The sequence below is a fragment of the Lithobates pipiens genome, unplaced genomic scaffold (assembly GCF_037356315.1).
Source record: "Lithobates pipiens isolate NorthernLeopardFrog02 unplaced genomic scaffold, aLitPip1_a1.2 Scaffold_18, whole genome shotgun sequence".
Lineage (NCBI taxonomy): Eukaryota > Metazoa > Chordata > Amphibia > Anura > Ranidae > Lithobates > Lithobates pipiens.
The window spans coordinates 141,241,732-141,269,283 of NW_027507758.1; the positions used below are offsets into that span (position 1 = coordinate 141,241,732).

The 27,552-nt window shown below is 41.7% G+C and overlaps 1 protein-coding gene across 2 annotated transcripts in view; it reads left to right on the forward strand.

The window, feature by feature from the left end:
* GALNT2 (polypeptide N-acetylgalactosaminyltransferase 2) overlaps positions 1-27,552 on the forward strand; it is a 192,033-nt gene that overhangs the window by 27,263 nt on the left and 137,218 nt on the right. For both annotated transcript variants that reach the window (XM_077486200.1, XM_077486201.1), the window contains exon 2: positions 22,855-22,945. In XM_077486200.1, coding sequence (XP_077342326.1) covers positions 22,855-22,945 — 91 coding nt within the window. The remainder of the gene's footprint in view (positions 1-22,854; positions 22,946-27,552) is intronic.

The following is a 27,552-nucleotide window of genomic DNA, read 5'->3' on the forward strand; positions in this document are numbered from 1 at the left end:
GTTTTTGAAGGAGCTCTGCAGGTAGGTTGTTCCAAACATCTTGGAGAACTAATTACAGGTCTTCTGTGAATGTAGACTGCCTTCTGTCTCCATGTAATCTCAGACAGACTTGATTTTGAGATCAGGGCTCTGTTGGCAGCCAAACCATCACTTCCAAAACTCCTTGTTATTTAGCCCTTCAGCAAACTGTCTCTTGCTACAGCCAAAAATTAAAAATGTTAAATTCTCAGTCCAAGTCACCTTCTGCCATTTTACTGCACCCCAGTTCCTATGTGACCACTTCTCCGGACAGTAGATGGGGTGTACCTGGGTCCCGCTGGTTTCTGGCAGTTCTGTGCAGATGGCACTGCTGGACATTTTCCGATATCAAAGAAAAGCAAACATGATGTGACTTTCATCTGTGCATTAAAGTAGACTTATATGCAAAACATTATTTATTTATTTTTGGATAGAGCAAGGGAGTGATATAACACCTGTCAGGTTTTTTTTTTTTTTTCCCGCCATTTGTGTTCCATTGCGGAGATTTGCCTTCCTGTCCCACAGCCAAATAGGAAGTGAGAAGAAATCCCTGCAAATTAAAGGAGTTTCTTGGGGACCCCCATGTCCCCGGAACTAGTGTCACTATTGGAAGATTTTCCCTCCTCTTACTTTCCTGGGGACAACTCAAACTTTGGGGTTTTCTGTTACTTTCACTTTAGGCTGGGTTCACACTGAAGCGATGCGGGAACGCCGCAAATCCGCGGCGTTTTCCCCGCATCGCATGCCTCCCGCCGGCAGTTCACACTGCCCTATGCGGACTGCTGGGAGTGTCAGTGAAATGTTAATGACACCCCCAGATCAGTTCACATATCGCAGTGCGATCTGCAAACTCGGACAGGAATCGGATCGCATGGTGTGACCACCCATGCGATCCGATTCTGCTGCGGACCAAAAAAAGGGTCCCGTGCGAGTTTGCGGCGGGTGCGATGCAAATTCAGCCATACTATCTGTATGGCTGAACTCGCATCGCACAGAGATCGGATGTGATTTGCACTGTGATTCTCGCTGCCGCAGCGGTGTGAACCCAGCCTTAATGGTAAAAAGGACAAATCGAGAGGGTGGATCTCCTTACAGACAGCAATAAAAATTGACAGGTGTTTTAATCACGCTCTCTCTCTCTATCCAAAACTAAAAAAAAAAAAGTTTCGTCTGGTTGTGCCTTGCTTTCCTTTGGCCAACCACTATAGCCACAGTCCTCAATGTTGCCATTTTCTTTGTGCTTCTTCAAAAGGGCTTGAACAGCACATCTTAAAACCCCAATCTGCTTTGAAATATTTGCCTGATAGAGACCTTGCTGTTGCAGTATGGAACCTTGTATGCTCAGTCTTGCCATGGTGTATGACCTGTGATATGAAACTGGCTTCCAAACATCGCCTATGGAGATTTTTAAGGGTAAAAGTTTGTTGCCATTCCACGAGCGAGTGCAGTTTTGAAAAGTGACATGGGTATTAATTTACTTGGCGTAAATACGGTGTGACAGAAAGTATTGCAACTATTGTGTGTGTGTATTAAAAAATAATAATAATAAAAAAAAAAAAAAAAATATATATATATATATATATATATATATATATATATATATATATATATATATATATATATATATATATATATATATATATATATATATATATATATATATTTATTAAATTAGTTTGGGGTTCTAAGTAATTTTTCTAGCAAAAAAATAGTTTTTTGTTTTGTTTTAACTTGTAAACTACAAATCTCAGAAAGAGAGGCTTGGTTGGTCCTTGAGTGGTTGAGGGCACATGGATTTCAGGAAGTAAATATTACATGAATCATCTGCCCTTACTCAAGATGGCCACAGCCAAAGATGCTAGGGGTTGTTTTCCAAAGTGATTTCTTGCCAAGATAAAGCATGGAGACATGGATAGATTGGTGAGTTTGCTTTCAATGTTTAAAAATTAATAAACAGTGTTTTTGGTGCTCAGATCCGCTTTGGGGAAAAAAAAAAAAAAAAAAAAGCATTAGCTGAGTAATAGTTGTTGTAATCTGAGCTCCCCTTTTTATCCTTTGCTATAAAATCCATTCTACTCATTGCTTACTCTGATTATGGAGCGCACAAGTATCTTGGGTACTAGCTTTTGTCATTTCCATTTGTTGTAGACTGCTACATGTTTTAATGTATACTATTTTCTTGCAAAAAGTGGCCTTTCTGTACATGTTACTTTTTCTTTTCTGTAATGGTACTCTGCTCAAAATTTGATAATCGGTAAAAGCGTATTGAAAAAGGTCACCTTTTTATCTGGCCATTAAAGTCTTACTAAACCCATAACAGTGTGTCTTCATAATAGTATTATTATTATTAATCAGGATTTATATAGCGGCAACAGTTTACGCAGCGCTTTACAATGGGGGGGGGGGGGGGGTGGCTCATCCATGCCACATCAGTTCGCGTCCATGCTACTACAGTGCCTCAAAGTCAAATTAGACTTGAAATGTATGCCCCTAGAATGCCTGCTGGTGCTTCCCTGCATGTTGGGCCTCTGTGTGTGGCCACGCTGTGTAAAAAATCTCACACGTGTGGTATCACCATACTCGGGAGGAGTAGCAGATGTATTTTGGGGTGTAATTTGTGGTATGCATATGCTGTGTGTGTGTGAGAAATAACCTGATAATACGACAATATGACAATTTTGTGGGAAAAAAAAAAAGAAGAAAATGATTTTTCAAAGAATTGTGGGAAAAAATGAGAACTTCAAAAACCTCACCGGGCCTCTTTCTAAATGCCTTGGAATGTCTACTTTCCAAAATGGGCTCATTTGGGAGATATTTGTACTTTTCTGGCATGTTGGGGGTCTCAAGAAATTAGATGGCCGTCACTACTTCAGCTGTGATCGATTTTTCAGTGATTGGCACCATAGCTTGTAGACTCTAACTTTCTCACCGACCAAATAATATATACCGATTTATTTATTTTTATTTATTTTTTTAACAAAGATATGTAGCAGTATACATTTTGTCCAAAATATATGTAAAAATATAATATAAAATATCTAATTTGCTAAATTTTCACAGAAACAAAAACTTTATTATTTTTTTGTTCTCTTAACAGAATTTTCAGTATGTTTTTGATTTATAGTGCAAAAAATAAAAAAACCCAACGGCGATTAAATACCTCTAAAAAGCTCTATTTGTGTGCAAAAAGGACAAACATTTCATATAGGTACAGTGTTGCATGACCGAGTAATTGTCATTCAAAGTGTGAGAGCACCAAAAGCTGAAAATTGGTCTGGTTAGGAAGGGGGTTTAAGTGCCCAGTGGTCAGGTGGTTAAGGGACCAAGCTGTCCAGCAAAAGTTAGAGGTTTACCACCGACAGGGATGCTTACAATGGTTAGCTGTTGTTCACTTTTTGAAAAACCTTTAACCTAAACAGGGGAAAAAAATGAACTTTTTGATATAACTGCTTAAAAAAAGTGCTAGCTGGAAGTCGGCTTTAATTTGTTAGCCCAGTCCATATAAATCTACTTGCATCTAACACTGCCTTCTCCCCAGATTAACATTGCTGCTATCCAAGGGTGGCTCCAATGCTCTTCCAGTGGAGTGTAGATACCCTGAGACTGGAAGTGTTACTGGCTGAATTACTGGGGGGGGGGGGGGGGCGGCATAAAGGAAAAAAGCCTAAAGAAAACAATGGCAGCCACCACGTTTTGGAATTGGCAAGCTGTAAAACATTTTTGGCTTTAATACCGCTTTAAGAATTGATAAGTGGCTATATACATTTTTTGGGGATTTTGGGTTTAATACCACTTTAAGGAGATGGGTAGCGAGGAAGAACACCAGCACATAAAGGGGTTAATTTACTAAAACTGGAAAATGAAAAATCAGGCGCAGATTGCATAGAAACCAATCCGCTTCCAGGTTTATTTGGCAAGGATTAGTGTAAGTGTTACTAAACCTAGGACTCTGCATTCACTATATCTGGTCTCCCACAGTACACAGAAAATGGAAATGTAATCGTTTTTGTAAATATAAACTGCTAAATACCTTTCCCATCAGCAGTTTCAGCAATCTTGTAACTTTTATCAGTGTCTGGTTAAGGCCCCCTTCACACGGGGCGTATTGGTCGCTCAGCGGGGGATCGCTCTGTTGATCCCCACTGAGCAGCGGATGACAGGTCTGTCTCTGCTCACTGTGCAGGGATGGACCTGTCAGAGCCACGCTATGGGAAGAGCAGATGAAAATGGACAGCATGTCTGTTTTCATCCGATCTGCTGGACGAATGCCGATCGTATTGCTATCCGTCTGTTTTCAGCGGATCTTATCGGATGGCATGGGGACTCTGGAAGAAGGGGAGGATCCGAGAAGACGGGATCAAACAGCCTTTTTACACAATGCAGATTAACCCCTTAGGTACCACAGTGAATAGAACAAGGGTGCTTTACTGCATATACAGACTGATTTTACTGGTGTGGATTTAGTAACACTTTTTAATTGAACAAGCTGAAATTAGAAACTGGCTACAATGCACAGCTGCACCAGATTTTGATTTAGTAAATCAACTCCTAAAGTTCTTAGTAAGGTGAGGGCCTTTTTAGATCTGCTGGAGTGTTTGGTTTCTGAGTGTTCTCATTCTTTGTCATGCCTGCCTTTATGCAGCTATCCAGAAATATGGGGGGGGGGGGGGGGTCTAGGTCAAGGTTAATCTGTGAGTTTAAACAAGAAACGTTGGTTATAATATACTTTGGATGCCTTTGTAGAACTCAAACAATAATATGTGCTTTAACTAGATCACTCCTTCTAAGCAAATACTTCAAGTACACATAGAACGGCAAGCTGTATAGAAAAGGCCAGAAGAACTTAAATCATTCCAAACACATCATTTTGGCAAACAGAATTTAAAGTAATGCCAAGCACTAGTATATTAATATAATTAAAGCTCATGTAAACCCTTATGCCGCATACACACGACCGGACTTTTCGACGGACTAGTTCCAACGGTCTTCCCGACGGAAGTTCGGCAGAGGTCCGAAGGACTTTCTGAACGAAACGGACTTGGTCACACATGACCGGACTAAGTCCGTTCGAAAGTTCGTTTGTTTTGACGTTTTGACTTCGGGACTAAACAAGCAAGTTCAATAGCTGCCCTTGCGTCGTATTTGGTCCATTGGACTAGCACACAGTCTAACGGGTTTCCCAATTTTTAGTCCGTCGGACAGATTTGAAACATGTTTTATTTCTAGGTCCGTTGGACTTTTGAGAAAAAAAGTCTGCTGGAGTGTGTACGCAGCATTAGGCTCTTTTCACACAATGGCATTCCGGATTGTGGGCGAATCGCCGCAATTCTGTCCAAAATCCAGAACTGCCGCAAAACACAGGACACATTTGCGATCCACCGTTTATTTTCAATGGCGCCCTAATTGCGGCATGATTTTGCTGCGATTGTCGCCCAGCAAATCGCGGTAAAATCGCGCATGCAGAATCGAGCAACACCTGTTGCCCAAAAGAACTTGATGACATTTAGTTTGTCAAAGTGCTGTGTATCATGAACTGTTGCCATATTATACTTTTTTTTTTTTTTTACTTTTCACTGTTGCATTTCATTGCCGTTGATCTGTTGTAATCTCTTTGCAAGAGGCTTCCTGTCAATATACATGCACTTCAGTGACTGTTGCATGGCATTTCTCTGAATGGATTTTCTATGGGTGACAATAGTGGCAGATACTTGCATTGTGTGTTTGAATCAGAACACACTAAGCACAGTTGGGAGACGGATAGAGCACCATGACTCTTTATAAAGCAGAAATAACCTGCTCAGTGCCTGGTAATTTTAACTTTTCTTTTGGGTAATATGGGAGCTGTCATTGATGACCTCCTCCTGAAAATGCCAGTTGCTTGCCTATCATGCTGACCCACTGGCTTGAATAGTTTCAGTGATTGACTGCAACAGGTAGGGAGGGGAAAAAAGGGGGTCTGAAGGTGTTACCTGCATACTCATTTTACGTCCGTGACTCAGAGTATTGTAACAAGAGGGTTAGCGTGAGAGTTGGGGAGTTAGTAATTTAACCAGTTGACCTCCGGAAGATTAATTCCCCCCCCCTCATGACCAGGCCATTTTTTGCAATACAGCACTGGGTCGCATTTAACTATCTCACAGTCATGCAACCAGTTTTGACTTAAAATTTCGATTTAGTTTTAGTCCTACACAGTCATATTTTAGTTGGCTAAAGTCTCCAGTACATGTTAGTCGTCTAAAATCAAATGGGTTTAGGCAAACTGTAATGCATTATTTAAAAATGTCTCTAATATTTCCAAACTCATTAAGTACTCCTGGAGTAAGAATAAAAAAACCTGTTATTTATGGTATTAAAGCGGGAGTCCGCCGTTTTTTTTTTTTTTTTTAAAGCCAGCAGCTACAAATACTGCAGCTGCTGACTTTTAAAATAATGACACTTACCCGCCCAGCGCGCCCGCGATGTCGGCACCCAAAGCCGATCTCTCGATCGTCTCTCGGGTGCTGCCGCCGCCATCTTGGGTATGGGAATCAGGAAGTGGAGCCTTGCGGCTTCATTTCCCGGTTCCCTACTGCGCATGCGCGAGTCGCGCTGCGCCATAAGGATGGTCCCCGCTGTCTCTGGGATCCGTGTGTTTCCCAGCAGGCAGCGGGGGACCTTCTGAAAGGGGCGTAGATTCTGCGGAAAGGGGCGTACCTTCTGCAGAATCTACGCCGGAAGTGGGTGCAGATACCTGTACTGTACAGGTACCTGCACCCCCCTCCCCCCTGAAAGGTGCCAATTGTGGCGCCGGAGGGGGGGAGGGTTCCAATGAGCGGAAGGTCCACTTTAGGGTGGACCTCCGCTTTAAGGGTTGAACATGCACTACAGACACAGATTTAGCCGCTGTGATCTATAACGTCTTTTTAAATAAAACTAAGTTTTGTAAACAAACAAAAATATTTATTTTTAACATGCAGAAGTGCAAAGTACAAAAAAACAAAACTGTAAACTCTCTATTGGCTGTAATGTCATTGCATATATTACCGACATTAAATATTAAGAAAAAATATAAGAAAAGCCTTTTTCTTAATCCCTTTTTTTTTTCTCTTTTCAGCAGGTTAGTAAATGCCCTTATTTTGCAGTAGCGGAATAGTGCAATACATGTTTAAACTTTATTGTGCTATTATTATAAGCTCTGGATGGAATTGTGTTGCCGATTTAGAAATGGGCAGCAGAGTAGTGTTATTTTGATGATTTTCGATTTAGTTTTAGTCAGTCTTTTGACTAAAATGCCATTTTAGTTTTAGTCGTATTTTAGTCAACTAAAATGGTGTTAATTTTACCCTGAGCCCATGGTCACACTGAGCCGTGCGAATTCAGCTGAACTGGCACGGTTTCACTCCCGCGTGTCAGTCCCGATTTTGGCTGCAATTTCAGAGACATCTGTACGGGTTTCTGCACAGATGTCCGTTTAAATCGCAGCCAGAAATCGCAAAAAGTAGAACAGAAACACATTTTTGAAATTGGCTGATTAGGACGGTGCCATTTCCGCCAATTTGACATGCGATTTGACATGTCAAATCGTACCAATGTGGACCAGGGCTTAGTCAATGAAAATATATTAGTCAAGTCGACAAAATTAACACCGCATGCAACACTGTTCCCATATGAAATTTGTAATTTCTTTTCCAGAAATAATGCTCCAAAAATTGAAAAAAAAATAATCTAATTTCTTCATAAACTTAGGCCAATATGTTTGCTTGTGTGGACCTGACAACGGGTTGGGGGGGGGGGGGGGGGCTTATTGCCAATCTGGTGGATGCAGCCACTGGGATTTGTGTGGGAAACTGACACGCAGACTCCTGCCTGTAAGGTGCGAAAATTCGTGCAGCAGCGCTGTTGCCCAATCGCTCGCACACACCCCGGCACCATGCCCCCCCATGTTAACTGGGCTCCGCTTGCCAATTGGCAGGCCCGGGAGCTCCGTGGTGGGTACCGACGGCTGGATGGGAAGGAGAAGAGCGGACACATGTCCGCTCTCCTCCCCTTCTTGTGACCTGAGAAGCAACGTCTCTGACACCAGTTCCGGGTCGAGCTCTGTGTCCCTGGCTAGCTTAGACATGCAGCGGATGTCGGAATGAGCAATGTGATCGGCATTGCAAAACATTTAGTGGAGCACAGGGGAGACATCCAGGATCTTTTAGAGCCTGCATAGCTAAATAAAGAGAACTTTTCACCCAAAAAAAATAAAATAAAATCACATGGGTGCTTTTTGTCTCCTATGTGATGAAATGTTTTTTTGCAAAAAAAAAAAAAAAGTTACACCCACGCACATAAAATCTCTCTCCCCCCCCATAAACACATGCGTCGGGGCACCCATGTGTGAAAATGTCGATTGCGATACACATTACATATCGCCACGCACACCGGAGTGAGAGCAATAATTCTAACACGAGACCTTCTCCATTACACTAAACTGACACCTATAGGGGGGGATTTTAGTGTCGCCTATAGAAATTTTCACCGGCACACAAAAATTTAAGGTTTGGCATGTTGGGTTTCTATTTACTCACCGCAACCTCGTCTTTTATATTAAATCAAAAATTTGAGAAATTCGCATTTTGTGTTTTTTGTAAAAAAAAAAAAAAAAGTTGCTTTTCCTAGACCTTTGCAGTAGTATCGTGTAACACAAAAAAATTGGAGCTGCCACGATTTTACTCTCTCTAGGTTGTCTGCTTTCAGAAAATATAATATTTGTGGGTTTTGTGTAGGGGTGCAACAGATTGTCACCAATCCGTGATCCGAACTCGTCACCCCACTCGGATCGGCACACGCCACGCTCAGCGGAGCGCTTCGCGGTCACGGCCTTAGGAAAGGCCGTGGCTTTGGCCTAGCTCCGAAGCGGCGGCCATCTTTCTTCACCCAGGCCGTTTACAATGTGATCGCTCCTCTCTTCCCTCTCTGTATTGATCTGTACAGTGGAAGGGAGAGATCGGATGGATGCAGCGCTGTGGGCTGCATCTGTAGTGTCCACAGCGCTGCTCTTTGACCGCCTACCCTGCCAATACTCTGCCATACCCAGCCATGCTCAACCGATATTACAGTGGGGATTATATGGCGGTGGAATTTTCACAGGTTTTTGCAAATTCAATTATTTGCTGATCCGAAAAATGATCCGATCCGAGGAATGATCCGATCCCTGAGTTTTGTGTAATGTTCAGGCCTAAAATGATTTTCTTAAATGTGTGAAAAAAAAATGCAAAAACGTCTCTGGCAGCGAAAGGGTTAAGTAGTATTTTGGTTTGTGGTGCTCAGATGCAGTATAGTTCCACTTTAGTTGTTTTACTTGTAGACTTTAAATCCATATCACACCCCACCTCCTGGAGGCATTGCTGATATCCAAAGCTGCCTTCCGGGTGCCTGGGATCCTATAAAAAAAACGTGCACATTGCAGCAGTGTGTGAGCACCCAGGAAGCAGTCGTGAGGGACTGTTTACACCAGACATAGCGTTTTCTTTGGCCAAAATTCAATTTTAGTCTCATCAGCCCAGAGCACCTTCCTCCATACATTTTGGGAGTCTCCCACATGCCTTTTCGCAAACTCAAAACATGCCATTTTGTTTTTTTGCTGAAAGTAATGGGTTTCTTCTGGCCACTCTGCCATGAAGCCCAACTCTATGGAGCTTACTGCTTATTGTCATCCTATGTACAGATACTCCAGTCTCTGCTGTGGAACTCTGCAACTCCTCCAGGGTTACCTTGGGTCTCTGTGCTGCCTCTCTTACTAATGCCCTCCTTGCTCGGTCCGTGAGTTTTGGAGTGCTCTTGACAGCCATGTTTTTTCCATTTGGTTATGATAGATTTGATGGTGACTATCAAAGATTTGGATATTTTTTATAACCTAACCCTGACTTGTACTTCTCAACAACATTGTCCCTTACTGGTTTGGAGAGTTCCTTGGTCTTAGCAGTGTTTGGTTAGTGGTGCCTCTTGATTAGGTGTTGCAGCCTCTGGGGCCTTTCAAAAGGGTGTGTATATGTAATGACAGATTGTGTGACACTTAGATTACACACAGGTAGACATCATTTTACTAATTATGTGACTTCCGAAGGTAATTGGTTGCACCGGAGCTTTTTATGAGCTTCATAACAAAGGAGCTGAATACATACGCACATGCCAATTATAAGTCTTTTATTTCTGAAAAATAGGTTTATGTATATATTTTTTCAAATTTTACTTTACCGACTTAGACTATTGTGTTCTGATCCATCTCATATAATTCAGAAAAACTTTGAACTAAAGGCTGTAATGTAACAAAATCGGTAAAAGGCCAAGGGGGTGAATACTTTTGCAAGGCACTGTATTTTTCTCAAAGTGCAGTTCTACTTTTTTTCGGATAAATTTGAGACAACCCCACCATAAGTATCGTATGTGTTCCTACTCACACAGCATGGCGAATATAAAATAAAGAGGTGGGTTTGTTTTTTTGGGCCTTACACCCAGGCAGTCCCATTCATGTCTATTAAGATGCAATACAGACAGAGTGCATTTGGGGATACACACCTGCATGGCTGTCAAATTGGGACCATCAGTTGTCATTGCAGCCATTGCGTCTTAATAGGCATGAATGGGACTGCCTGCGGGTGCACAGGACACCTACCGGCTTTCTGAGATGGACACCTAAAGGCGCAAAAAAGGTTTATTTCCCTTCTTTTACATACAAGAGCAAAGCCGTCCAAAAGTCTGGTGTTCATACATTTATACGCCTCTATATAACAGCCTGAAACAAAGGGGATTCCCATTATTCATGAAGGAAGGATAACTTTTTATTTCAAAAGTGTTCATGTAAACTTGCTATAACTAAAATATATAAAAAAAAAAAAAAAAAAAAAAAAAATGAATAGGTCATGAGGAGACAGCCTAAATGCAAGGTTACCAAATTTAGCAATGATGCAGGCAACATATGCAGACGCCCTCAGAAAAAAAAAATCCTAAGCCACGTTCATTATTCCTAAAAAGATTAATGGGTAAGAAGAATTAACACATACGCAGAAAGCTCCTGAAGCGTATGTTGCCTTATGAATATGCTGTATACGCTCCATTCCTTCCCTTTTTAGTTACCCAAACTAAATAAACAATAAAGTGTGTGTGTGTGGAAAATATATATATATATATATATATATATATATATATATATATATATATATGTATATCCCAAATTTTTATATATTGGGTGCCACTGACCGTTATAAGTCTACCATTCCTCTACAGTGTAATACTGAATTCTTTTTAGAAAAGTAATTATACAGTACCCAGGTAAGTACAGGCACAACAGTTTTCAGCATCCCTGCTCTTCATCTGGTTCAGTGTAATTAACCAAATGAAATACCCAATTAAAAACCAAAAGCAAGGGAAGCTGTGGAGTTTTACCTATACTGTAGCTACCATACACAGTGAAACAACTTGACATTCATGATTTTAACTACCAGCTTTCTACAATACTCACAAAAAACCATACTGACACAGTGAGGTTGATTTAATAAAACTAGAGAGTGCAAAATCTGGTGCAGCTATGTATGGTATCCAATCAGCTTCTAACTTCCGCTTGTTCCATGAGCCCTGGTTCACACTGGAGCATTTTGACATGTCAAATCGGTGGCAATTGCCATCAATGGCACCATCCTAATCGGCGCGGCGCTGCACCGATTTCAAAAAGTTTCAAAAAGTAATTTCTGTACTACTTTTTGCAATTTCGACATTGACATTTGTGCTGAAACACCGCAAAGATGTCTCTGCAATCGCGCCCCAAAATCGGAACTGACATGCAGGAGTGAAATCTTGAGGGTTCAACTGAACTTGTATCGCTTCATTCCCGCAGATCAGTGTGAACCCGGGCTTAAGCTTTGACAAAAATTTGATGGGCACATGAAAAGTGGCTGTTGCTGCAGCCCCACCAATGGTGCGGTTTTCAAAAGAAAATTCTTAGTTACAATTTCTGTAAAAAAAAAAAAAAAATTATATAATAATAATAAAAAAAAATATATAATATAAATTATTTTTTGGGAATTTGACCCACTTATGGCCAGTTGAAGTCATGGTAGCAAAGTCGTGAGCTTGCAGGAATCCCTAACCAGCAAACCGATAAATCCTCTGACATAAAAGAACAAACTAGAATATCCTAAATCTGGCATGTCCAAAGTCCATCCCGCGTTCCAGTTTAATAATGCTTGTGTGTGTGTGTGTGTGTGTGTGTGTGTGTGTGTGTGTGTGTGTGTGTGTTAGAGGTCGACCGATATGGGTTTTTCTCTGGCCGATGCCGATATTTAGAAATCATGGCGGCCGATTGCCGATATATGATGCCGATTTTTTTTTGGGCCGATATGTTAGGCCGATTTTATTTTATTTTATTTATTTTTAATCCCCCTTGATCTAACACACCTTTCCCACTGTGGCGTTTTAAGGCGCTTTTGGTCTAAAAATAGCGCCTGTAAAGTGCCTGTAAAATGGCTCCCCTGCAGTCTGTGTGAAAGACAGAGTGCTTTCACACTGAGGCGATGCGCTGGCAGGATCTTAAAAAAAAGTCCCGCAAGCAGCACGTTTGGAGTGGTGTATACCGCTCCTCCACCACTCCTGCCCATTGATATGAATGGGCACCACTGCCGAAGCGCATGCAATGCGATTTGGCAGCAGTGCTTCATGGGCGCATTTAACCTCTTCCTTGGCTGCTAGCTGGGTTATATGCGCCCCACTAGCAGCCAAATAGCACCACTAAAATGATGGTAAAGAGCCGCTAAAACTTGCGTTTTACCATCAACGCCTGCCCGCTCCAGTGTGAAAGCGGCCTTCATACGTGATACAGAAAATTTCTTACAGTTAAACATTTATTAAACAAAACAAACCTCCAATCAGTTTACTTGTATGTATGATTTAGATAAAAAAAAAATATATATATATTAAATAAAAACAGGTAGTCAAAACTTTTGGACAAAAAAAAAAAAAATGGGCTAACTTTACTGTTTTTATTTTATTTTTATTTTTTAAATGGTGTATTTTTTTCCCAAAAAAATGCATTTGAAAGACCTCTGTGCAAATGCCGTGTGACATAAAATATTGCAACAACCGCTATTTTATTCCCTAGGATCTCTGCTAAAAAAATATATATCATTTTTGGGGGGGTCTAAGTGATTTTCTGACAGAAAATACAGGATTTTTACTTGTAAGCAACAAGTGTCAGAAAAGATTTAGTCTTTAAATGGTTAAACTGAGAACTTCTACACACTGAGATGACTTCATTCATTCAAGTGTAAACATTGTATCTTTATGTTCTTTTCTTGGCAGCCTGCCCAGAGAGGAGGAAAGGGTTGCTATGACGACTCAGTCAACTTAGACTGACTTCTATACAGAAGTCATTTCAAAGTCCCCCTGTAGTTCTAAATCGGCTTTTTATCAGCACAAATCGGCCGATGCCGATTATTTAAAAAACGGCAAATATCGGCCGATATATCGGCCGGCCGATATATCGGTCGACCTCTAGTGTGTGTGTGTGTATATCTATCTATCTATCTATCTATATCTCATTCTCCTGTATGTAATTGGTTGGCACTTGTCACGCCGTCCTCACCGTTCCTTCCAAGGCTGCAGATGGGCATCGATCAGGCTGCACTGATGGCAATGGTGAGGCTGCAGATGGGCACTGACCCTTATTTTGCATCACACACAGTTCTTTTTTTTTTTTTCCTGAAATTTCCCTCTTAAAGTGAAGGTGCGTGTTATACACTGATAAATGAGATATATCCAAATAACATGCTCAAGCCGAGTACACACGATCGGATTTTCCGACAGGAAATGTGTGACGACAGGCTGTTGGCGGAAAATCTGATCGTTTGTACACTCCATCGGACAATTGTTGGGTTTTCCTTGGACAAATGTTTGGGTGGCAAGTTTTAAAATTTTCTATGGACAAATGCCTATTGCCGGATTTTCTGAGCGCGTGTAGACAAGTTAGTTGGACAAAAGTCCAAAGCACAGACATGCATACTCGGAAGCAAGGATTTAATGGAGAATTAACATTTGTGACGTGTCAAATTATGAAATCTTGAAATGCAGCGCACATTATCTTCTTTAACAGGATAATAATGAAGCTGCTTTGCTGGTGATACTGATGGAGTTATTGCAAACTAATTTTCAAAGGCTTTTTTTCCCCTAGTGATATCAAGAATAACATTATGCTGCTTTTTTTTTTTTTTTTTTTTCCCCCCCTTTTTTCTTTCGTGCAAGTTACACAACACCATTATCCGTAGCTTTTAAGATCAAATATACAACTATGTCGGTGTCCCTTGTTAATTTTACATTGTGTTTTTGAAAATGTAACTGCCTACTCCCAAACTGTCATTTGAAGTAAAACACATAGCCAAGTATTCTTCTCCACATATTTAAAATTTTTATTGTGCATTTTTATTGGGCATTAAAGAAAGAAAACAAATAAAATTAGACATGCTATCTGCCAATAGAACTTAACCAAAAAGTGCATTCTATGCATCCACAAATATAGAAAATATACCGAATCAAATCCTTATTCAACCCAAAAAATTAAAAGCTTCATGCATGTGTCCTGCTTCTTTATATAGGGGGTCAACAATGCCAAGAGTTGGTGAAAGCAGGGGTCCGTCATCCGGGGATACTGTATTTATTGGCATATACCGGTAACATGCACTTTTTCACCCTGAAAATCAGGTGCAAATAGTGTGTGCGTGTTATACGCCAATACTTACATTTTAGCTGCCTCAGAGGGGATAGGGAGGGGGGCGGGACAAGCACAGTCAGATTACATACAGTGAGAATCTCCTGTTTTCTTGGTGGCCTCTGTAATAGGAAGTCGCGTCTCCTGGGCCGCTATTGGACCAGTGTTCTGTCTATCATAGGAGATTCTCACTGTGTGTAAGCTGTCGGCACTTGCCCTACCCCCCTCCTTGTCCTAGGCTGCAGATAGGCATTGATCAGGCTACATTGATGGCAACGGTGAGGCGGCAGATGGGCACTGACCCTTATTTTTCTTCAAAGTTCCTTTATTTAAAATTTTTCATGTATTTTTTTCGTTATTTTTTTTTCCCCCTGAAACTTCCCTCTTAAAATACGCCGCTAAATACATTAATTTGGATAATCATCCAGATTATTCACCTGGAGCTCCTGCGACAAAGGCATATGACATAATTGGTCACGACTAATGAAGCAATCAATTTTTTTTTTGTCCTCCTCCCAGTGTAATAGTTAATTTTGCATTTAATTTTAATGGTTCAAAGAATGTCAGGCAAAATGGTCGGCTCTTATGCATGTTCACTTCGTCAAATCTGGCCCTCTTTGAAAAAAGTTTGGACACCCCTGTCCTAAATTAAATCTATCCTTATAAAAACTAATAAAGATCATAATCCTAGTTGAGACACCTTCCTGGATGACACTTGCAGTGCAGTGTCATTCAGGGAGGTACCATATTATGCAGAAAGTGTGCACCTCACTGCGCCAGACCTCTGGGTTGTGTTGCACTGAGAAAAGGACACATGGAAACAGTTGTTTTCCATCAGTGACTGGCGTTCGTTCTTCTAGTGCAGAAATAAACCAGTTACTTCTGTAGTGTGAATGGCACAATGTGTAGGCCCAACCTCACTGTAAGGGATAATTTATTTTATTTGCCCAGAGTTGTGCTTTGACAAATGACAAAGGTCAAAGTCTGACCAATGATGGCATTAATGGTAACTAGAGTCAGGTAACTGTAGAACTGTATGATAAGGCTTCTGTTTGATCTAGAACACAAAGGAAAGGATGCTTGGTCATGCTTCAAAGGATAGGATCAACAGAATAGAGTAGCCACCTCCTGCCTCAGCTGCCTGTTTTAAAAACCGTGCAGGTGTTTAACCACTTGAGACCCGCGCTATAGCCGAATGACGGCTACAGCGCGGATCTCCTTTGCCGGGACTACGTCTATTGACGTCGTCCCTTGCACGAGCGGCCTGGGCGCGCGCGGCGCGCTCTGTGATTGGCGAGTCTACAAGACTCGCCTGATCACCGATCCGAGCGAGGGGTCGTTCCCGACCCCTTATCACGTGATCAGCTGTCAGCCAATGACAGCTGATTATGTGATACAACGGAGCCGGTAATCGGCTATTATTCCTCCTCGCGCTGAGAGCGCGAGGAGAAAAAAAAAGAGCCGATCACCGGCGGCCGTTATCGGGACATTAGTCCCGATCACGGCCAGCCCTGCCAGTGCCCACCTGCCCCCTGCTTTGCCACATCAATAAAAAATGTGCCCCCCCCTGTCAGTGCCACCCAGCAGTGCCCACAGTGCCACCCAGCAGTGCCCACAATCTGCCTCAACTAAGGTGCTGCACCCCAGTGCCACTATCAGTGCCCCTTAGTGCCACCCATCCGTGCCATCTTATCTGTGCCCATCTTTGCCCATCAGTGCCGCCTTATCGGTGCCGCCTTATCTATGCCTATTAGTGCCGCCTTATCTGTGCCTATCAGTGCCCACCAGTGCAGCCTATCAGTGCCGCCTCATCAGCGCACTTCAATGAAGGAGAAAAATGACCTGTTTGCAAAATTGTATAACAAACTATTAAACATGATTTTTTTTTTTTTTTTTTGCATCTTTTTTTGTTTGTTTAGCAAAAAATAAAACTCCCAGCTGTAATTAAATACCACCAAAAGAAAGCTCTATTTGTGGGAAAAAAATGATAAAAATTTCATTTGGGTACAGTGTTGTATGCCCGCGCAATTGTCATTCAAAGTGCATCAGCGCTGAAAGCTGAAAATTGGTCTGGGACTGAGGGGGGTTTAAGTGCCCAGTAAGCAAGTGGTTAATCACATATGGCGACCCATCACATTTGGCTACGGAAGTGACGATCTGCTGAGAAATTTCGCACTGCGCATTCCGATATGTGTTCCAAAAGTTTTTTCGACAATACGGAGCAGTGAAACCGTCAGATAATGTGATGTTACAGAAAAGCTCTTCTGTATAATTGATTGTAAGACACCACTTTGCAACAGGGCCCCTTGCGGACTTGCTTCGCTCACCACGCTTCGGGCACAGCCTCGCTTTGCTCGGCATAATTATAATCTAACTCTATGTCCACTTGGATGGTGGGGCTTAAACCTGGACTTAGGGGTGGAGCCACATAATTACTGCACAAGTGTAATTCAACGTTAGTTCCGTCACACTATCTGACGGTTTTAGTGTGCTGTTTTGTCGTAAAAGTGTTGGAACACATATGGCGGCGTCTCGCATGCGCACTCCAGCGGGTACCCAAATGCGATGGGTCGCCATATGTGATGATACACTAGCATTGCAATTTGCTATCCATGCTTTTAAGATGGCCGGGACAGGTCCTAGCAGTTTGCACAACCACTTGTGTTTGTGGTCAGCTTGGGGGTCCAGAGCTAAGACTTTTTCAACTCTGTAACTATTCCACATTGTTTACTTTGGCAGTTCCATGCCTTCCTTGGCATTTTTGTAAACTTCTGTTTATTGAATTTTAATTCCTTGGCATCTTTAGGATTTTCGGTGAGCTCAAAGCAACCATGTTTGACCTATCTGCCTCCTTTCTAACAGCAATAGAATACTGCTATTGTAATATATTGTTTGTTTGTTTTTTAAAACCGCCAGAAGGAGATCACTAGTTTAGAAGTGATCTGTTGTTGCAGAGATGAATGGGAGTTGGATTTGGCTCCCCTCACCTGATACAGACCCATGCACAAAGCAAAATAACAATACAATTAGACCATTCAATAAGATACACCTTCCTGTTAATATCCGAGTCCTGCAGAACGCACTAGGCACTGAATGACAATTGGGTTTATTGTGTGAGTGTCATTCAGCATACTTGTGACTCATTCAGACATTCTTTTGACTTTTGTGTCACCATGTAATGTCAAAGGGTAAATATTGCTTAGGCCTCATGTACGCTACTGCTGGTAAACGGACGTTTAGGAGCAGTTGGCCATTTTTTTTCAGCTGCCCCTGAACTCTCCCCTGTTATCTTATCAGTACATGTACACAAGGTCGTTTCTAGGCAGTTGAGTTTAGAACCATTTCTTGGAAAGCAAAAAAAATGCGTTTAGGACAGACGTTCAGAGGCATTTGAAACGCCAAATGCACATAACAGCTTGTAAACGTGGTAACTCGTGTTTAGCCACATTTTTGTTTAGCCGTTTTTAATGGAGAAACATTTTGGACTATTTTTAATGTGAAAAACGATTCTAAGCGCAAAGACGACATGTAAATGCAGCACAACGGACGTTTTTAAACATCCGTTACTATCTGTCAAGTTAAATTATTAAGGAGAGGTTTTAAAACGTCCCGGGTACATGGGGCCTGTAACTTCAAAGCTTGGATTTTGGAGTTTACTATGTAAAAATCACCCTGAGGCCTTGCTATTAAAAAACAAAAAAAAAACAAACTGACATGGTATCGGTGTATTCAAAGAGCTTTGCCAATTATATTCTAGGATAAATCTAGCTTTTTATGTGAATGCTGCGTTGTAAAAAAAAAAAATCCCTGACCAAGCACGACAGCGATTTCTAGAATGTGTGTAACCCCCTGTGTGTTTAAACAGCTGAGGGAAGCATTTAGGACCAGGTATAAAAACTGCAAAAAATAAAGTGCTTTTTACTAGTCGTGTTCCTATAACTGACACCAAAGCCAAAAGTAGCTGCTGAAAAAGCTAAATGACCAGCCCATGCTTGTACATGTGGCTGGGATTTTGTATGCTTGTCTGTTTAATTCTATCATGGTTATTTTTGCAGTGCCTTTATAACATCATTCCTACTGAATTTATAGTAAGTGTATCGCTGAATGGACTTAAAACACAAACATAACACAAATGCCAAAACCCTAAATTTCAACATTTTCACACATTTGCTCAAATAAGACCCAAGCAAGATTTCCTTCACTGAAGGCTAAGAACAGATTTTATTTTTTATTTTATTTTTTTTAAATGTCTTTTTATTAGTTTCAGTATAATTCATGCAAAATCGTGGGCTTCGTAGCACTGTACAGCAACATACAGCGGGCACATCAGCAATATGAGTACACTTGCATACACTGCATTTACAAAATGCCATTCACAAAAATAAAACAAGCAGCCTAGCATGGCCTAGATCTAAGTGCACTAATAAAAAAAAAAAAAAATAAAAAAAAAAAAAGAGGCCTCAGTAGGCCTAAGAAGATGCTGTGTGGTACCATGAGCTAAGAAAAAAGCTGTAAAAATCCCCAATTGCCAATACGGTTACACAAAAATACCAAAACAAGGGCATACAAACAACCCCAACTAGCCCTACCTTCCAAGGAAACCCAATGAAATCCTGTGCTATGTTTAATCAAAGGGAATACATGTAGGGGATGATCTCATGCCCTACTGATTGTATTAGTATGCACTAGCTGCTTTGGGAGAAGGCTGAGTTGTAGTAATGTAGCCATTTTTACCTATACAAAAATGCTTATTAATCTCTTGCTGACCAGCCACCATCAGGTTTAAGAGCAGTAGCAGGCGTGCTCCGCTTGCATGTGCCCAGCAGCCGCAATGTCCACTTGCCACCCACGATCGCTAAACAGTGAGCCAGAATGGGGGTCTCTCAATGTAAACAAACAGATCCCCGTTCTGATAGGGGAGTAGAGAGAGATCGCCTGTTCCTAGTGATCAGGAACAGCGATTTCTTTCTCTCTATTCCCAGCCAGCACACTCCCCTCCACAGTTAGAAACACCTCCCAGGGGACACGTAACTCCTTGATTGCCCCTTCCCTGCCAGTGTCATTTATACAGTAATAGGTGGCTATTTTTAGCACTGATTGCTGTATAAATATCGCTGGTCCCAAAAAAGTGTCAAATTTCCAATCTGGCCACCGCAATGTTGCAGTCCTGCTAAAAATGGATGATCACCGCCATTACTAGTAAAAAAAAATAAAAAATTGTAGACGCTATAACTTTGGCACAAACCAATCAATGTACGCTTATTGCATATTTTTTTTGTGTATTTTTTTTTTTTTTATTATTTTTTTTGGGGATATTTATTATAGCAAAAGGTAAAAAAATAAATACAATTTTTTCAAAATTGTCAGCATTTTTTTGTATATAGTGCAAAAATAAAGACTGCAGAGGTGATGGAATAACACCAAAAGAAAGCTCTATTTGTGGGGAAAAAAGGACTTAATTTTTGTTTGTGTACAGCGTCACATGACTACGCAATTGTCGGTTAAAGCAGTGCCGTATTGCAAAAATGGCCTGGTCATTAAGGGGTGAAATAATTCTAATTTACCTGTTTATTTAAGATCTTTTGATTTGTTAACTTGACAGTTAAAGACCGTTTTCTTTTTGGTATGTATGTGTTTATCAATCTCTTACCTTGAATGATTTCACTATACCTTTTTAGTTTAAAAGAAAATACTGGGGAAATCTGCCAAAAAAGAAATTTAGCTTTAATTGCATTTTAATTAAATCTATGTTTACATTTTACTTTCTGTTTATGAAACAAATGTATTCTGCAGGCTGCATTAGGGCCGGTTCACACTGCGAGCCGCGGCGAGGCGTCTCCGACTTCCTCGCCGCGACTTGCAGGGGGGGTCAGGGGCGACTTGCAGAGGACTTCTGCATAGAAGTCAATGCAAGTCGCCCCCGAAGTCGCCCCGAAGTAGTACAGGAACCTTTTTTCTGAGTCGGAGCGACTCGAGTCGCTCCTCTCAGAACGGTTCCATTGTACTCAATGGGGACGACTTGCGGGAGCGAGGCGAGGCGAGCCGTGTCGCCTCGCCTCGCGCCGCAGTGTGAACCGGCCCTTAGCATGATTGTTTTGGCTCTAACAGAGGTAGAAATAGCAACCCTGCAAAATGTTTCATCAGTCTGCACTGGTAGTGAGGGCCAGTAGATCATATTGAGCTGTACAAATATTGCAGATGCTTGGCACCTTCTTTACTTTGAAAAATCCTAGGTGATGGCACCATTCCTAAATGAGAAGTGTGAGGAAAGAAAAAAAACGAACATTCATACGCACCTAGATGGCTACCGCTGTCCCCCTGCTGGCTCTGAGATCGCTGATTGCTCAGTTCTCGGGTCCACTCTAAGTCACTACTCTGCCCCTCCAGCGATCACTGGAGCACTGGGCTGTGGAGGAGACATGAGTGGGTGGCTTAGCCCCTCAGCAGGCCATAGAGAGCCTGAGGCAGCTGTTGGTCCAGCTCAGTGGCAGCTACATCAATTGTAGCCTCGCTGTGCCCCATCAATTGCAGCCTCACTGTGCCCCATCAAACGCTGCCACTGTGCCCCCCCCCCGTCTGCTCACCATCTGCCCGGTACTTACCCTGTCTCGCTGGCGGGTCAGGCATGCGGGTGATGGTGGTGAGCAGTGGGACCTTGCAGCGTGTCAGACCTGTCTCCTCCGTGCGTCTCCTCCTGATAGGTGTCCAATCAGGAGACAGGTAACAGACCCGAGCACCTGATTGGCAGAGAGGCGGTTCAGTGTTAGGAAAGCGAATATTCATAAGCTTTTCTAACACACCTGGGTGGTGTTCACCTTTTTTGAAGCTTATTCAGCCTCATCAGTCCACATTAATGCAGCCTCACCATTGCCATCGGTGCAGCAGCCTCACCATTGCCATCGGTGCAGCAGCCTCACCATTGCCGTCGGTGCAGCAGCCTCACCATTGCCGTCGGTGCAGCAGCCTCACCATTGCCGTCGGTGCAGCAGCCTCACCATTGCCGTCGGTGCAGCAGCCTCACCATTGCCGTCGGTGCAGCAGCCTCACCATTGCCGTCGGTGCAGCAGCCTCACCATTGCCGTCGGTGCAGCAGCCTCACCATTGCCGTCGGTGCAGCAGCCTCACCATTGCCGTCGGTGCAGCAGCCTCACCATTGCCGTCGGTGCAGCAGCCTCACCATTGCCGTCGGTGCAGCAGCCTCACCATTGCCGTCGGTGCAGCAGCCTCACCATTGCCGTCGGTGCAGCAGCCTCACCATTGCCGTCAGTGCAGCAGCCTCACCATTGCCGTCAGTGCAGCAGCCTCACCATTGCCGTCAGTGCAGCAGCCTCACCATTGCCATCAGTGCAGCAGCCTCACCATTTGCCATCAGTGCAGTCTGATCGATGCCCATCTGCATCCTAGAGGGGACAGGGAGGGGGGCGGGACGAGCGGCAACAGATTAGTCGGTGAGAATCTCCCATGATGGACAGAACACTGGTCCAATGGCTTCCCAGGAAACAGGGCTTCTTATTACAGAGGCTGCCAAGTAAACAGGAGATTCTTACTGTATTAAATCTGATGGCGCTCGTCCCGCCCTCCTCCCTGTCCCCTCAGATAAGATTGAAGTATTGGCGTATAACACGCACACGCTATTTGCACCTGATTTTCAGGGTGAAAAGGTGCGTGTTATACGCCAATAAATACAGTATCTATTCGTATGGCAATTTAAAACAGTTTATTGATATTTATTTTTACTCTGCATATTCCAAAGGCTTTTTTCTCTTTTTTTTTTTTAAACGTGACCAGCAGTAGAGGACTATAAAACTCCTCCTGCTTATGTTTCCCTGCAGACAAGCTGGGAAAGATTGGGTCATGTGCCAGCTGTATATCGATTAGGAAAAAGGTACTGGGGATGGGTTTTCTTATTAAAAATAATTACAGTGCCATCATCCACATACAGAAATAGAAGAAATACAGAAATAGAAGGGGCCATGTAAAGTAAACAGTGTGTATTTAGTATCACTTTAGGATTCATTGCTCTGTGAAGAACATAAATACTGAGTTGTAGAGCTGAATTTTGTGTTTAGCACTAATTATTGTTGCACTGAATAATGAACATTTTTATTTTATTGCAGGATGATTGGAATGATATGGCTCTTCAAAAAAGAGGTCCACAAGGCATAAATGAAGAAGAGAAAACTCAAAACTTGGAGACCCTTCCACCGGGTAAAAATTTCAGTTGGTGTTGATGTGATTTTTTCAGCACTCTGCATAAAAAAAAAAAGTGTGATTTTTCTAGTTTTCATGAAAAATTTTTTATTGCATTACATGTCCAAACTAACAACCTGTTAGGAATGTCTTTTGTGAAACATTTTAGCAATTGTTAGCCTGGGTTGTACCGTGTATGCCCTAAAAAAAATAAATAAATAATAAAGTCAAAAATTAATAAAGTAAAGTGCTTTTGATTGGACACTGTACTCCCTGCCCTGCTTCCAATCTAGCAATCCCAGGCTGCAGTCACCAGCACTTTTCCACAAAATAAAGAAATAAAATAACATTTTAAAAAATGTATTGCTAGGGAGATGGACCCAGATTGTGCATGTGGACATGTATCAGCTCTATATTTTTGAAATCTCTTCTCTGTTAACTTGGATGTTCTGGACTCGAGAACCCCGGAATAGTCTGAAGAGTCCAATATAAAAGAATGAAAGCGCCACAACTCAAGCATAAGTCCAATAAATATTTATGCACAATTATTCACAAATATTATATTATTATTCAATATTTATAACAAGAGGTTAGAAGGTGCAGCTAAGTACAGAGTGCATTTTTGCAGATCAACTGGTATTGTTCTGTACTTCTAGAGTGTTTAAAAAGAGAAAAAAGGCGTAAATGTGCAGTACATTTGAAATATATCCCCGGACATTTCTGCCAGTGGCCATCTGATGGGCAAATGATTCATGTAGTATTTACTTCCTGGGATCCATCTGCCCATAGCTAAAGCCTCGTACACACGATCAGATTTTCTGACAGGAAATGTGTGATGACAGGCTGTGTAGGATCCATCGGACAATTGTTGTCGGATTTTCCACGGACAAATGTTGGATGGCAGTCTTTAAAATTTTCCGTAGACAAATGTCTGTTGTTGGATTTTCCGGGCGTGTGTATACAAGTAAACATGCATGCTCTGAAGCAAGGACGAGCTAGAAGTGGTCGGTCTTGTAAACTAGCGGTTGTAATGGAGACGTGACGTGGCAAATTACGAAATCTCGAAATGCAGCGCACATTCTCCTTCTTTAAAGAGGAAGTAAACCCTGATGGGTTTACTTCCTCTTTCATTCCCTGCAAAGGCAAAGCATAATGGACTACTATGCATCGCATAGTAGCCCATTATGTGTCACTTACCTGACACAGGAGCCAGCGATGTCACCGCTGTCCCCTGTAGTCCAGCGCATCCATCTTTTTGGTGGGGTCTCGCAGCTCCGCCGCTGTCATTCGGCGGAGCCGCGATGACGTCACTCGCGCACATGCGCACGGGAGCCGACAAGCGCGGCAGCTCCGTTGTTGGAAATGCCGCGCTCAGTGCGCCTGCGCACCGCTGTTTACGGTGCATGCGCCGTAGACAGCGGTGCCTGTCTTCGGGCAAATGTCTCCTAAACCGTATAGGTTTAGGAGATATTTCTTGGACCTACAGGTAAGCCTTAATCTAGGCTTACCTGTAGGTCAAAGTGGTTTGTAAGGGTTTACAACCACTTTAATGGGATAATAATGAAGCTACTTTGCTGGTGATACTTATTGAGTTATTGCAAACTAATTTTCAAAGGCTTTTTTTTCTAGTGATATAAAGAATAATATTATGGTGTGTTGTGTTTTTTTTTTTTTTTTTTTTTTTTTTTTTTTGGGCAAGTTGCCACAACACCATTATCCCATATCTTTTAAGATCAAAGATACAACTATCTTGGTGTCCCTTGTCAATTTTACATTTTATTTTTATTTTAAGTGTAACTGCCTACTCCCAAACTGTCATTTGAAGTAAAACACTTAGCCAAGTATTATTCTCCGAATTTTTTTTATTAAAAAAAACAAACAATAAAAATTAGACATGCTATCTGCCAATAAAACTTAACCAAAACGTGCATTCTATGAATCCAAAAATATAGAAAATATAACAAATCAAATCATTATTCAACCAAAAAAATAAAATAAAAGCCTCATGCATGTGTCCTGCTTCTTAATATAGGGGGTCAGCAATGCCAAGAGTTGGTGACAGCAGGGGTCCGTCATCCGGAGATGATTCCGAAAATCATCCGGATTATTCTCCTGGAGCTCCCGCAGCAAAGGCATATGACATAATTGGTCACAATTTAATAAAGCAACCAATTTTTGATCCAAGAAATCCTCCTCCTGTTCCTGGACTGGACTTGGATCAAAGCAATAACTCGAAGGCCGATAATAACACGTTATCTCATTCTCATTCTGCAACATGGCTGGTTGACAAACAGCCGTTCAGAAACGAACTAAAAAGCACAAATTGAAAAGCGCGAATAAACACTTGCCAAACTTCTACTAACACAAAATTGGCAGAAGGAGCCCAAAGGGTCATGCTAAAGAGCTGAAAAAACACGTATGACGTCACGACGCTTGTGTTTGTTGGCTGACAATTCCTTGCCGTTTGTATGCAAGACAAAATCCAGGCACATGCCTTCGGACAAAAGTCAGAGGTTTTGTCTGCGGAAAATCTGATTTGTGTGTACGAGGTTTAAGGCATGCAGGCAAGAGTGCTTAGTTGAGAAAACCCTTCCTCTACTCCTGGAGACTCTTGAGATGTATGACATTTGCCTAGGCATAGAAACTGGGAAGTTACTAAAGAAATGAAAAAAAAAAAATGGTTAAAACAAGTAAATATAATATACCATCCTATAGCATAAGGATTCAAAATAGTCAATGTTGATTGAGAGAGTGAAGTTCCACTTTAAACCCTTCAAAATGTCTCATCAAAATGTTGTTATACAGTGGAACCTTGATTAACGAGTAACGCGGTTAACAAGCGTTTTGAAAGACGAGTAACTTTTAAAAAAATATTCCGACTCTGTTTGCGAGTATTGTCTCGCAAAATGAGCAGAATTCAACTAATGTGGTGTGCAGTACCACATTTGGCCAGAGGTGCGGTCCCCGAGTATTTCCGAAGCTCTCCGGCACCCCCCCACCTCTGGCCACATGCGGTATTGCACGCAATAGACGTCGATGCAAACAAATTATCTTTTGTTTCCGTTGACTTCTATGGGGAGACTAGCTTTGATATGCAAGTGCTTTGGATTACAAGTATTCTCCTGGAACGGATTATGCTCGTAATCCAAGGTTCCATTATATTCTCTGCGCACTAATAAGATTTATTGCCTATGCAGTAGCATAATCCAAAAAGTGGCCGGGCATTCTCAGGACTACGAATAAATAGGCAGCAAACTAGTATGAAGCTTACCTTGAGAAAAGTCATTACATTACATAAAAGACATTGGCAACTCAAGATTTATGAGATGTTAGCGCATGTGGGGTTAATACTGCGATTCATCGGCTTGTGGGCAAGACTATCTACTCGCTGGTGAAGTAGCAGTTGATGTGTCCAGGTACGCCGGTGGTTCCCAGCGCTTCCAGAGACTCAGGCTCACAGGAAGTTCCCTACAAATGTGAATAAAATAATAATTTTACATTTCTTTAATAATATTAAAAAAATATCTATACACTTAAAGAGGAAGTAAACTCTGATGCTTCTTTTCATTTAGTCCGTTATAATAAGTAATTATCAAACTATAACCTCTGTAATCCAGCCCAAATCGCATATTACTTACTATTTAACTAAACTTAAAAAAAAAACTTGTTTCCAGGGGTAAGGCAGCGCTATCTTGAGTCCACAGTGGAGTGTATTTCCGCCCTTACATGGAGCACTTCCTGTACTGTTAACCAAGCCTCCTTCTCATTCTAATGTTTCTATGGCAACACTGCTTCCCTGTTCATAGCTGACTTGTTTTTATTTCATAGTATTTACTTGTGCCGATTGTCTAATGCTTGCCTGTGTCAGTCTGATCAGCTTCAGCTGATAAGACTGCAGTAATGGCCAGGTTTACACTGCATGGAATGTCACATGGGGTGTAGGAGGAAGCTGAGTGATTATGCAGCCTCCTGGGAGTTCAGTGTTGTGCCGTAGCAAGTCCTGATAACAGATAGACAAACACATAGAGAGTGTGCCGTAAATCAGGGGAGATCTGGGCATGCTCAGTGACGTCATTCTAAAGAACAAAAAGGATTACAACAATACTAAGCAAGTAAGGAGATATCTTCAAGCAGTGTTCAGTAGGGTTTTTTTTATGCCGATTTACATAGGACAAAGTTGTGGGGGAGGGTTTACAACCACTTTAAGCAAGCAAATAACATTGGTGCCTTGAAATTTTAATATGTATGTATGTATGTATATGTGTGTGTGTGTGTGTGTGTGTGTGTGTGTGTGTGTGTGAACTTTTTTTTTTGAATGGGATTTATAAAGAAAATTGCCATCTTAAATTTTCCTCATTAGTTTTGTACAAAAATAAACCAATAATACTGTTTTGAAATCGCAGTTCTAAGGTGTGAGATATATCTTTTTTGAATTGCTTTTTCTGCCAGGTTCATTATTGTGGGAGTACAAAGAAGAGGGATGATGATAGGCTGAGGGATTGTTAATGACATAAAGAAAAGATATATATATATGGCTATATGGGCTTTCGAGTAATAGAAAAAATAATTAAAATGGCACATAATGCGTGAATTGTTTTTACATCTTTTCTGATGAGAAGCATACT